The sequence below is a fragment of the Ursus maritimus genome, unplaced genomic scaffold (assembly GCF_017311325.1).
Source record: "Ursus maritimus isolate PB19 unplaced genomic scaffold, ASM1731132v1 scaffold_12, whole genome shotgun sequence".
NCBI classification, from domain to species: Eukaryota; Metazoa; Chordata; class Mammalia; order Carnivora; family Ursidae; genus Ursus; species Ursus maritimus.
The window spans coordinates 58,524,202-58,536,953 of NW_024423564.1; the positions used below are offsets into that span (position 1 = coordinate 58,524,202).

At 39.1% G+C, this 12,752-nt stretch overlaps 1 protein-coding gene across 1 annotated transcript in view; it reads left to right on the forward strand.

The window, feature by feature from the left end:
- The window catches only part of FYB2 (FYN binding protein 2), a 98,262-nt gene that overhangs the window by 36,557 nt on the left and 48,953 nt on the right, over positions 1-12,752 (forward strand). The window contains 2 exon segments of the mRNA XM_008699153.2: positions 2,074-2,174; positions 12,350-12,389. Coding sequence (XP_008697375.2) covers positions 2,074-2,174; positions 12,350-12,389 — 141 coding nt within the window.

The following is a 12,752-nucleotide window of genomic DNA, read 5'->3' on the forward strand; positions in this document are numbered from 1 at the left end:
AGTGCAGGGACTCAGTTTCTTTTCACCCTCACCCTCCAGCTCTTCCAGAGTTAAACCTGCTGATATTAAAGCTCCAGAATTTAAGCCCCACTGGTTTTCAAATCCAGATGTTATGAGGACTCATCTTCCCAATGCAGGTCCCTGGTTCCTAGGGTGGCGTCTGATCCTCCTGCTTCTTCCTGCTTGTGGTGTCCCTCCCATTTGTGGATAGTCTTGCTGGGGATTTGCTTCCCAACTATGCCTCTCCGCCCTTACCATTTTCCATGTGGTCTCTGTGCAATCAATAGTGGAAGGCCTGTCCTGCCAGTCTTGAAGTCAATGTCGGAGTTCGTTCAATAGATGAAGCTGTTATCTCACTGTGTCTGTGGGGCCAGGTGAGTTCAGGATTTCCTGCTCGGCCATCTTTTCTGTGTAATCCCCCACCATTCTTTCTTATGTCCTACTTCAGTACAAGTTCAATTTCTTTGAATGATTTGATGTATTTCAGCCAGGATCTATGAGCGGTAAACATGTGTACTGGTATTCAGAAAAGGTCCTTGTTCTCCCCCAATTTTAATGATAATTGAGGTAAAAGATAATTTGCTACTGATCTCTTTCCTCAGCTGAAGATATTATCCACAGTCTCCACCACCTGTTGCTGCTACGGAGCAGCCCCTTGCCCGTCTGCTATTCCTTAGTAATCTCTCTTCTCTCTCACAGAGCTTTTACATTTTTTCCTTTGACTTATGCTTACTTATTACAGAGTATGAGAGCGTGGATTTATCATATTTCTTCTTGTTGAAGCTGCTTCAGTAGAAGCATTTATGTCCCCTTCCAGTTTTAAAAATGTTAGTATTATCATGTGAATACTGATTCCTTTTCATCGTCCCTTTTCTCTTTCCTTTTCAGAATCCCTAGTCTATACACGTTGAACCTTCTCATTCCATCCTCCCCATTGTTAACTTCTCTTTTAATATTTTGCATCTCTTCATCTCTCCGTGCTACATTCTGGGCGACTTCCTTAGATCTAACTAATTTGCCAATTCTTTCTGCTGTGTCTAATCTACTTTTTAATCTCTACATTAAATCTTCTATTACAAGAACTAATGATTTCTGTACTCCTTTCTCCTGTCCCTAAATCTACTTTTTTTCACACTCTTTATTTTTTTTTATTTTCTTTTTACCTAATGGCTTTTATTCCTTACTTTATTTCTTTGAACATTTTTTTAAAAACACTTATTTTAAAGTCCCTTTCATGCCATTCTGTTATTTAATTCCGTCATTCTGTTATATCTTCTGACTATGTGTGGTAACTCATCTCTGTGTTTGTTTGTTTTTACTATAAGCTTGTTTTAAGTGGAAATTGTTTCTTTCGGCCACCACAGGTACCTTGGGTTGTAGAAGCATCTTTACAGAATGATTTCGGATTCGCTTTACAAGAGAGGGTTAGAGTGCAAGCACCATTTTGTCTCTGTGTCTCTGAAACACACAGTATATATTTAGAACCCCACCTGCACTTGGTTTTCAAGTTTATGATTTCTCATGGGTGATTCTTTTAGCTCCAGCAATCATAGCTGGATACCAATCTTCCCTGCTAGGCCCTGGGAAAGTGCACACATATTTTTTGCAATTTGTTTTACAGGTGAAATGGCATTTCGTGACTCTGAACTTCATGCTGATAGCTTGGTTCTAGCTTCCCATTCAGATGAGGCCTGTGGCTCAGACTTAACTTTTGACTCAAAGTAAATCCTCAGTCACCCAGCCATTAAGATTTTTCTTTATCTGTCTCAGTTTTCCTTTGCATGTAATTCTCACTTACATCCTTAGTTCCGTGGTGCTTTCCTCTCTCTATCTGACACCTGGAGACTTGACTTTATTGATTTCTAGATAAGTTATATATTCTTCATGTAATTCTTTGTGGTGGTATATTTTTCAGAATTCCTATGTTTAGAGTAGGGGTGGTGTGCCTTCCACATCTGTTTAAATCGCCATATTTGTCAGACATACTACTTCTCTAATGAAGAAAAAAAACAAAAAGTTTTAAAATATGTTTCAAGCAGTGTTTTAAGTAACCTTTTTCTCCATGCTTTTCAGTGCTGAATTTGAAGAACCACATAATTATGAGGCAACAATTTCATATCTGAAACACTCTAGCAACTCCATTAACCTGTGCACCGCAAAAGAAATTGCTGACTGTAAGTCTGCTAAGCCAATTAATATTGCAACCCTGTATGGAATGAAAATGTGGCAAAAATGGCATTTTCCCTCTAGCTAACTATCAGTTGAAAAATTCACAGCCATGCTGCTCTACCATCTCATTTCTTTTTCTTTTTTTTTTTCTTTTCCTGCCTGTCTCTTAAAAATATAAATAAATCCAGTCGGGCATCAATGCTATCTCACAACTCCTAGTGCTGCCTTCTCTCTACCTCTTCTGTTCTCTCCTTCACCAATCTACTTAGATGCCTTGCTTTCTGTCGATACGTGGGAGGGAAAATCAAGATAGGGTGATTCATTTTTCTTCCTTCTCTTCCTATAGAAACTTCATCTCTCTTCTTGTGGTGTCTTTCTTAAACTCCCCTGGTAACTCCGTGTGTGGAGAGGGAGATAACAGACTACGAGAATTAGGTCCCTGTGTTTAGTCTGAATAGGAGCAGAGCATTCATTTAATGGATCTGACCACTGGTTCAGAGCTAAGCCTTCCCGCCTCTGGTATTGCCGACAAAGCTCAGACCTTTCTATGAAGAAAGAGACCCCGTCAGGTGAGAAAATGAAGAAGCAGGGACTCATAACATTTCTACAAGTTTCTGTGTCTTTGTTCTGCCTGTAGGATCAGCCGATTCTCTACAAAAGGCATAAACATTTGTGCTGGAATAAACAGTATTTTCTGAACCTATACCATGGGCCACACTTCTGTAGTAGGTCCTCTGTGTGCATCCCTGCTGATGCGGCAGTTTTATTAGTCCACTTTTTGAGACAGGAAACTGAGGGCCAGAGAGGTCACACAAGGAATATATGATAGAGCTATAATGTGAAACAAACTTAGACTGCCTCTAAGATGCATGCCGTTTTCACAATTTTATGCTGCTCCCATTCAAGGATGTTTTGCTTCCCTGGAGGGAGGGTTAGAGAGAGAGATCCTCTGACACAGCTTCTTTACTGTGTGGAGAAAAAGCCCGAGTCTGGGAGAAGTCATTTGCCTGGGAATACATACGTAAGATGTTTGTAAGGTAGGAGTTGGGATCCATTCAAATTTCCCTCCCCTCCCCCAGGAAATAAAGGGGTGAAGAACTACTGGAAAAGCTCCCTCTCTCTTACTCTTACACTCGGCAAAGTCTAGATTCTCCCATATGGCTTATAAAATACTAGTCATAAGACAAGCAACTCCTGTCCCCTCTCACCCCCATAAGGCAGTATTGTTCCATTCTTGGCGTGTCTGGGCATCTGCATCAGAATATGGCTTCTCACATTCTAACACTTAAAATATGAATCCTATGGGGATCTTGTTTAACATATTCTGGTTCAGTAGCTGTGGAGTTGGGCCTGAGAGTCTTCATTTCTAGCAAGTTCCCTGGTGGTGCTGATGCTGCTGGTTTATAAACCATGCTTTGAATAGAAAAGCCATGGGCCCCATTTGGACTAAATTCCAACTGCATGCCTTTCTACAAAGGGCTCATAGGGCTATTTAGATGCTCTCGTTGGAGCCTATACCTTCACTTTCTGGATACATGAGACCCCCAGAATGCCCCCTTCCAAGTGACTGCCTGAGGTCCTGCTTGGGTCTCTTCCCTAAGTCCCAGGACAGACTGGGCCACACGGAGAGCAGTTCATGGGGGGGTGGTGTGGATGGCATTTGGACATTTGCAAGGCCCCTTGTCATGTAGGGTGAAGCTGAGGATTGAAAATGGGAAGCTGGACCAGAGGCCTGCATTTGTTCTTCCCAGGCCACCAGTGTTCAAGGTGGCCTGCCAGGGGACATCACCTGAGGTACCCAAAGAAGGAGCCACTACCTCAAGCCTCTCTTCAGTTTTTCACTGAAGGATTCTTCATTTCCTTCATAAAGAGGCAAGTGCTTATGGCTGAAAGAGAGAGGGCACGGGAGATAAGCCACTGATGCAGCTGAGAGTAACAGCACGGGGTAACATAAAGGGAGGAAGGTGGGAGACAGGTGAGGATGGTGAAGGGCGTCCCTTGCCAGAGAACATCCTGGTGGGGGATAGGAATAGAAACCTGCCAGGGCTAAAGAAACTGAAGAACTACAGCCTGGGATCAAAAGGATCCTGTTACATGTCCCCACCCCTTTCCTTGTTCCTCTTTAAAGGGCCAAGATGTAGTTACCCTATAGAAAACAACAACAAACAAACAAAAAGAGAGGGAGCTATTTTACTCCCACTTGAATTTATTCATTTGACTCTTCCCCCATTTATCTTCCATTATCTTCATACCGCTTTACTGGATGAATGACATCTGAACCTCAGTGTCTTCATCTGTAAAATGGGTATAATATCGCCTTTGTGGCATTGTTGTGAGAGTTTGGTAAAAGAATACACTTAAAATCAAGTGGAATTCTGCTTCTGGAAAGATGAAGTATATATACTCTTCCCTATTCCTCCTGCTAAGTACAACTAAAACTGTTGGATATCATATGTAAAACAAACACAAGAAAACTGGAAGACTCTGAAAAGGTAGAAATAAGAAGGTACACCAGCTAGAGGCCTACGAACCCAAGGAAGAATAGGTGGTGAATTTCTTGGCTTTTCTTCTTGCCTCATATATCCCAGACTTGGAGCTGAAGAAGCCAGCAATCCAGAAATACCAGTAGGTACAAACAGAAACATCTCTAGCAAAAGCCTGTTCTCTCTAGCCAAAGGACCAGAAAAGGGGCAGTCTAGAAAAACAGATAGCCTCTAGACAGTAACTGTTCTACTCCAGCCAAACATCACAGAAAAAAGTATGGCTCCACCCCACCAGCCAATGCTGAGTGGGGATCCCAGACACCCACCCTCATCAGGCTGCAATTATGCACCCCAGCCCCTCTGCTGGGGTGGTGCAGAGAAAGTTAAGTCAGAAGCTAGGACTTTCATCCTTCAGGAGTAACAAAACTCCACCTACAAGGAAGACCTCATAGGGAGTTTGTATTCCAGTCTTCCACCCAGCAGAAGGTGCCCCTTCTTCTCCTTGTTGGGCTGTTAGAGAAGACCCAGTGGAGAATTGGGACTTTCACAACTACCCAGCAGTAAGGAGGCCAAATGTGAGAAAAACAAGCACTCCTACCACTCTTAGCCAGGGTGTTATCAGCAGAAGCTGAGTGGGGAACTGGAGTGCCCACTCTTGCCCAGGAGTAGTGAGGAGCCCAAGACCCCTCACTTGAGTCTTGGAAAGCCAAGAAGTGGAGAACCTAGATATGTACCCTCAGCTGACAGGAAAAAATCATCCCATTTCTGTCACCAGGAAAAGCCAACCAAACAGAAGCTTTAAATAATATTCACAGTCTCATAACATAATACTTAAAATGTCCAGGTTTCAACAGAAAATTACCCATCATACCAAGAACCAAGAAGGTCTAAACTTGAATGAAAAGAGATGATCAGTAAATGCCAACATTGAGACAACTGAAGTATTAGCATGTTCTGACAGACTTTGAAGCAGCTGTTAATACTTTTTATATTTAATATTTAATGAAATTAAAATTAAATATTTAATATTAATATTTAATGAGCAATTATGAACATGATTGAAACACAAAAAATAGAGTTTTACTCTATTTTTAGAAGAAATAGAATGTCTCTGCAAAGAAATGGAAGATGTAAAGAAAAAGAAATAGAAACTTAGAAGTGAAGAATACAATAAGAAAAATAAAAAGCTCACTGGATGGGGTCAACAGCAGAATAGGGAGACTAGAAGAATCCATAAACTTGAAAGAAATGATATAAATTACCCAATCTAAACAAAAAGAAGAAAACAGACCAGGGGAAAAAAAAATGAACAGAGCTTCAAGGACCTGTGGGACTATAATGAAAGTCTTAAATTGCAGTACTGGAAAGAAAGGGGAAAGAGACTGCTACTGGAAAAGTACTTGAAGAAATTGAAAACTTTCCCAATTTGGTAAAAGACATTAAACAAAAGATTGAAGACGCCAAGAAAATCCCAAACAGGATAAACCCAATCCACATGAAAACATAATCAAACTTCTAAAAATAAAAAGTAAGAATCTTGAAATCAGCAAAAGAAATGATACATTACCTATAGGTGAAAAACAATTTGAATGACTGAATTTCTCACCAGAAACCATGAAATCCAGAAGAAAGTGGCACAACGTTTTTCAAGCACAAGAAGAAAAGAACTATCAATCCAGAATCCTATTACCAGTGAAAATATCCTTCAAAATTGAAGGGGAAATCAAGATATTCTGAGATGAAGGAAAACTAAGAAAATTTTTTCCAGCAGACCTATCCTAAAAGAATGGCTAAAGGAAGCTTTCTAGACAGAAAGGAACGATAAAAGGAAGAACCTTGGACCATCACTTCAAGAGAAAGAAAAATGGAAAGAATATAAATGTGAGTAAATGTGGCATATTTTCTTTCTTTTGAGTTTTTTAAATTATGTTTGATGGTTGAAGCAAAAACTCTTAACATTATCTGATATGGTTCTAAGTGTATAAAAGAAATATATAAGACCACTATAAGGAATGGGTTAAGGGACATAGAGGAAAATAAGGTTTCTATACTTCACATAAACTAATAAAATGTGCATACCAGTAGACTGTGATGTTACGTGTACATATAGTGTAATCCCTAGAGCAACCACTAAAAAGCTATACAGTGAGATATGAAGAAAAAAAACCACTATAGGTAAATCAAAAATAATTCTAAAAAATGTTCAAGTAACCCACAAGAAAGCAGGAAATATCAAACAGAGAAGCAAAAAACAGAACAAACAGAAAATAAGAAAGGGCAGACTTAAGTCCTAATATATCAATAATTGCATTAATTACATTAAATGTAAATTGCCTAAATATGCCAATTAAAAGAGAGAGATTGGAAGATGTAAATTTAAAGAATGTTGGTGTGACTATATTAACAACTGATAAAGCAAACTTCAGAGCAAAGAAAATTACAAGAGATGCGGAGGGACTTAGAAGTGAATGTAATGATATGTAATGATAATAGGGTCAATCCATCAAGAAGACAAAACAATCTTAAGTGTGTGTGCACCAAGCTCCAGAGCTGTAATACATGTGAAGCACAAACTGAAAGAAGAAATAGACAAATGGACTCATAGTTTGACACTTTAACACCCCTCTCTCCACATTGACAGAACACCTACTCAGAAAATCAGCAAGGATACAGAAGAATTCAGCAACACCATCAGCAACAGGATCTAACTGGTATCTATAGAAGGTGCAACAGGAGCAGAAAGTGTATACTTTTCAAGCATCCATAAACATATACCAGGATAGACCATATTCTGGGCCATAAAACAGCACATTTTGAAAAACTGAAATCATAGTGTATTTTCTAAACACAATGTAATCAGGCTAGAAATTAGTAACCAAAAGATAACAGAAAACTCTCTAAGCACTTAGAAACAAAAGCCCACATTTCTAAAAGGAAATCAAAATATATATTGAACTGAATGAAAATGAAAATATATTAAAAAACCTGTGGGACACAGCCTAAGGAATGCAGAGGAGAAATTAATAGCACTAAATGCTTACATCAAAAAGGAGGAAAATCCTGAAATCCAAGATCCAACCTCAAGAACATAGAAAGAGAAGAGAAAAACCTAAAGCAAGTGGAAAGGAGGAAAGAAAAAAGATTAAGAACAGAAATAAATGAAATTGAAAACAGAAAAGCAGTAGAGAAAATCAATGAAAGCAAAAGCTTGTTCTTTGAAAAGATCAATAAAATTGACAAACCTCTAGCAAGACTAACAGAAGACACAAATGAACAATATCAAGAATGAAACAAAGATATCATTACAAACTCTGCGGACTTCAAAAGGACAGTAAGAGGATATTATGAACAACTCTACATATCTAAATTTGACAATTTAAAGATGGAACAATTCCTCAAAAACTCAAATTACGTCAAGTTAATATAAATCATTTGAATAGCCCTGTAACTATTAAGTTCATTGAATCCATAATTTTAAAACTCAAAAAAAAGCTATAACACTGTATGTTAACTATACTGGCATTAAAATTTAAAAATAAATTAATTAACAGAAAATAGGACTTCCCAAAAGACCATCTCAAAGTCCTGGGAGATTTCACTGGAGAATTCTACCAAATGTTTGAAAATGAATTAACACCAATTCTATACAATCTTTCCAAGAAAAAAATGGAAGAGGAGGAAACACTTACTGATTCATTTTGAGAAGCTGGTATTACATAACAACCCCAGACAAACAACCCCAGACAGAGACAGTGCACAAGAAGATTAACATCCTTCATGAGTATAGTCATAAAAATTCTTTGCAAAATATTAGCAAATAGAATTCAGCAAGACATAAAATAGAATTATACCACAACCAAATGCTCTTTAATCCAGAGATGCAAAGCTAGTTCAATAGTCAGAGATCAATCCAAAACAATCAATGAAATCCTTATTGACAGCCTAAAGACGAAAAATCACACAATCATAACAATCTATGAAGAAAAGCATTTGACAAATTCAATACCCATTTACAATAAAAAAAAAAAACCGCTCAGAAAAATAGGAATAGAGGGCAACTTTCTCAACTTGAAAAAAAAAAAGCATTTTGGAAAAAAAAAAAAAGCCTATAGCTAATATTATACTTAAAGGAGAAACACTGAATACTTTTCCCCAAGACTGGGAACAAGGCAAGGATGTCCAGTCTTCCCTCCTATTTGGCATAGTGCTGGAAGTTCTAGCCAGTGTAATAAGTCAAGAAAAGGAAATAAAAGGTATACAAATCAAAGAATTAAACTGTCCTTATTTGCAGATGGCAGGATTGCCTAGGTAGAAAATACCAGGGAATTTACAAAAAACAAACAAATTCTTAGAACTAATAAATGAGTTCAACAAGGTCACAGGATACAAAATAGAATTTTAAAAATCCTATTTCTATATACTAGCAATGAACACACTAAAATCAGAAAATACCATAACCTTCATAGTAGCTAAAGAGAAATAGACTTGAATCTAACAAAATGTTAGAAGACTTAAATTTTGAAAACTACAAATTGCTGATGAAATAATTCAAAGGAAACCTACATAAATGGGGGAGATATACCATGTCTATGGATTGTAAAACACCATAGAGAAAAAAATATTCTCCCCAAGTTGATAGACAGATTTAATGTAATTCCTATAAAAATCCCAGCAAGATCTTTTTTTTTTAAATATATTCAACAAGACTATTCTAAAATGTATATAGAACAGCACCGGAACTAGAATAGCTAAAAACAACAACGACAACAAACTTTGAAAAACTGGGAGGTAGCAGAGTAGCTAATTTCAAGAACTATGTCTGTAGTAATCAAAACTGTGGCATTGGCAGGGAAGGACACATAGCACAATGGAACAGAATTAACACAGAACTGAGACCTACACAAGTGTGTCCAACTGATTTTTTTTTGTTTACAAAATTATAAAAGGGAATTTAATGGAGTAAACATTAGCCTTTCATGGTATTGGAACAATTGGATATCCATAGGTAAAAATCAATTAATCAGTCTCAATGTAAGTCTCACATCTTCTACGAAGATTAACTCAGAATGGATTGTTCTTTCATTCTCTGCTCACCAAGGGTAAGGAATCTAAATGCTACCTTTCTGGAGGAGAGGGGGAGAGGGAGGGAGGAAAAGAAGGGGAAGGATGAGATGGTTAGCTTTCGCTATCACCATTGTATGAGTTCGTCCCCTTCAAAACAATGCCAGGAAAACAAAGACCATCCCCTTGGGGTTGCACAGCTCAGCATGGGTGCCTTTCTGAGGCTTTGCCCTTATATGTAAAATGTGGGTAAGCAGGACTTAGGCTGTTCTAGAAGTTCTGCAGAATTGTCCTCAGAGGTCATCTAGGCTAGCCATTCAGACTGCGCTTCCTAGGCCCTAGGACTGTCCTGAGGGGTACTGGAGACCTTGAGGGTAACATCAACCAGAGAAGTTCTGTGTATGCTCGTGGGCAATATTCCACTTAAATGAATGATTCCGTAGCTGGGAGGAAGTTTGAAAGCCATTTGCTAATGGAGTGACCTTGGGCAAGTTACTTCACTCTTTGGACATCTGCTTCCTCATCAGTGAAATGGGGGTGTCAGTAGTGATCATTGTATGAATTAAGTGAAATCATACATTTAAACGCTTAGTATAGTTCCTGCTATTTGTAAGTATAAAAAAAATGTTAGCTGCTTTTTATTATTGTTTTTACATTATTAGTACTAGTCCTCTCACCTCCTGCTTTTCCAAGGTTGCACAGGGAGGTAGTACATGGAGGCAAAGCCTGCAAGCTGTGGTCATGTTATGGTGCCAGCAGTTGGAGGTTCAGAGGACCATCTTGTGATAATGTGTCCTTTTCCCCCAGCTGGAATAAAGCTCATCAGTGGAGAGCATGGGCTCCAGTGTTGTGGGTTGTGTCCTCCTATTATGATTCCTTGTCCCTTCCTGACCCCCTGGGGTACAGTCTTTTGTCCTTTATATTCCTTCCTTGGGAGCAAGTTATGATGGCAAAACTTATCTTTGGAGAACCGCTAGTTTGTTAAAAAAAAATCATAATCGAATTATGAATGCATAATTAATTCAGCATGTATTTTTGTGTCCTAGCCTTGGCAAGTAAGCCTCCTCTGAGCCTTGGTTTCCCCATTTCAGAAATAAGACAGAATAATAATATCTCCCCTCTCCCCAGGTGGCAATGAGAAGCAAAAAGATCATGATTTGTTATTTCTTTGAAAAACAAAGAATGATACATCAATTGAGGGAGGGAAATTATCATGTTTAAAATTGGAAAAGAAATCCATATTTGGAATGGATGTGGAGCGAACTGCATCATAAGCAAATGTTTATTGTGTATGAATAGCTAAACAAGGGTTTTAAAGTAAGCAATGGCAAAATAATACATTTTGATTCAAAACTCAGTAAAAAGTGAAAGTGTGCAGTGGCTCCAGTTGAAGTGCATAGTATTAATCATCTACAGAGAATTTTAGCTCTTTGTGTCAAACAATCACGTGCAGGCAGTCCCTAAAGAAAACCTAGGATTTCATTTGTTTTATCAATAGATTGTATGTGTGGAATAATGACGACCTTGAAATGAAACAGGGGCGCCCGGGTGGCTCAGTCGCTTAAGCATCTGACTCTTGGTCTCAGCTCAGGTTTTGATCTCAGGGTCATGAGTTGAAGCCCTGCATTGGGCTCCACACTGGGCGTGGAGCCTACTTAAAAAAAAAAAGCAACATGTTTTTTGGTCACTTTTCTAAACTAAAGCTTCAGGACCCTCACAGCAAGAAAAAGAAGAAAAACGGGGAGAGTCCTACTTATTATGCATGCATATTCATTAAGAGTAGGGGGAAACTTTTACAGATGACATTTCAGCAAAGAAAAATAAGCAATTTTATCAAAAACCCATCACTTTCTGTACAATATCTGGTGCTCTGCTAGGCATGTCCCATTTTTTACATCGTCTCCTTTAATCTCCCCATTAACTGTGTAAGGCAGGTACTAATTGACTGCATTTCTCAAGTGAGCAAACTGAGACTCAAGGAAATGAGGTAATTTGTCTGCAGTCCCACAGGTAGGAAGTGGCAGGACTGGGCTCTGAACCCACATTCTTGCCACTACTTGTGTTTGTTAATAATTAAGGTTGGCGTCACATCATTCTATAAAATCCACAGAACGATCAGAAAAAAATCAGAAGGAATCCAGACCTCAGTTGGTGGCCACTCCCCTCTTTCCAAGCTGGGCTAGGGAAACAAAACGGTCAAGGAGCAGGACACTTACAAGCTGGCAATGGAGTTCATTTTGTTGAAGTGGAATCTAGGCTTTTTTTTCCCCCCTTGGAGGAGGGCTTTTTTCCTTTCCCTTCCCTTTCACGTTCCCCTTCTGATTGCAACCGCTAAATTTCAGTGCTGTCTCTTAAGCATGGAGTATGTATCTATTTACCGAAACAGGAAACTGAACATTGTTTCACATGTTTTCACTGACATACCTCCATCCTGGAAACCCCCACAGAGACGAAAGCCATGGTCAGTGACCCAAGAACTCCCCAGACCACACAGACAAAGCCTCACACAGCTCCATGTTCTGGAGGCGGAGAAAACTGAACTCTGCTGTCCTTCACAATTGCTTGACCCCTGGCTGCTGTAAGAAACGGGTGAATAAACTGCCTCTGATACCTTTTTTTTTCCATATTTATTTTAGCAACGTATGAAGTCGAAATTGAAGAACCCCGAGAGGTATTGTTTCCTCTTTTTTACCAACTTTATAACTACAACAGGTAGACAATTGACTGTAAAGTGGTGTCTTTTATGAGTGAAGAGAAAGGTCTTTGTTTTCGGTTTTCTCCCAGGTCCTGAGGCTTTTCCAAGACTCCAGCTGCTAAGATTCTGTCGCCTGTAATAACAGAGATAGAAAAGGTGGTGTGGAGGGGAGGGAGAAGCTGGCCCTAATCCACTCCCGGCTCGTTATCTATGGCGGCCAGCATCAACTGGCCTTTAACAGCGGCCCCTCAGAGAGAGGAGTGCTGTGGCACCAGCCCAATTTGTATCTCCTGCACTTTCGGGAGGATGACCAGCCCTTTGAAGGCACATTTTCTGGCTCCTGG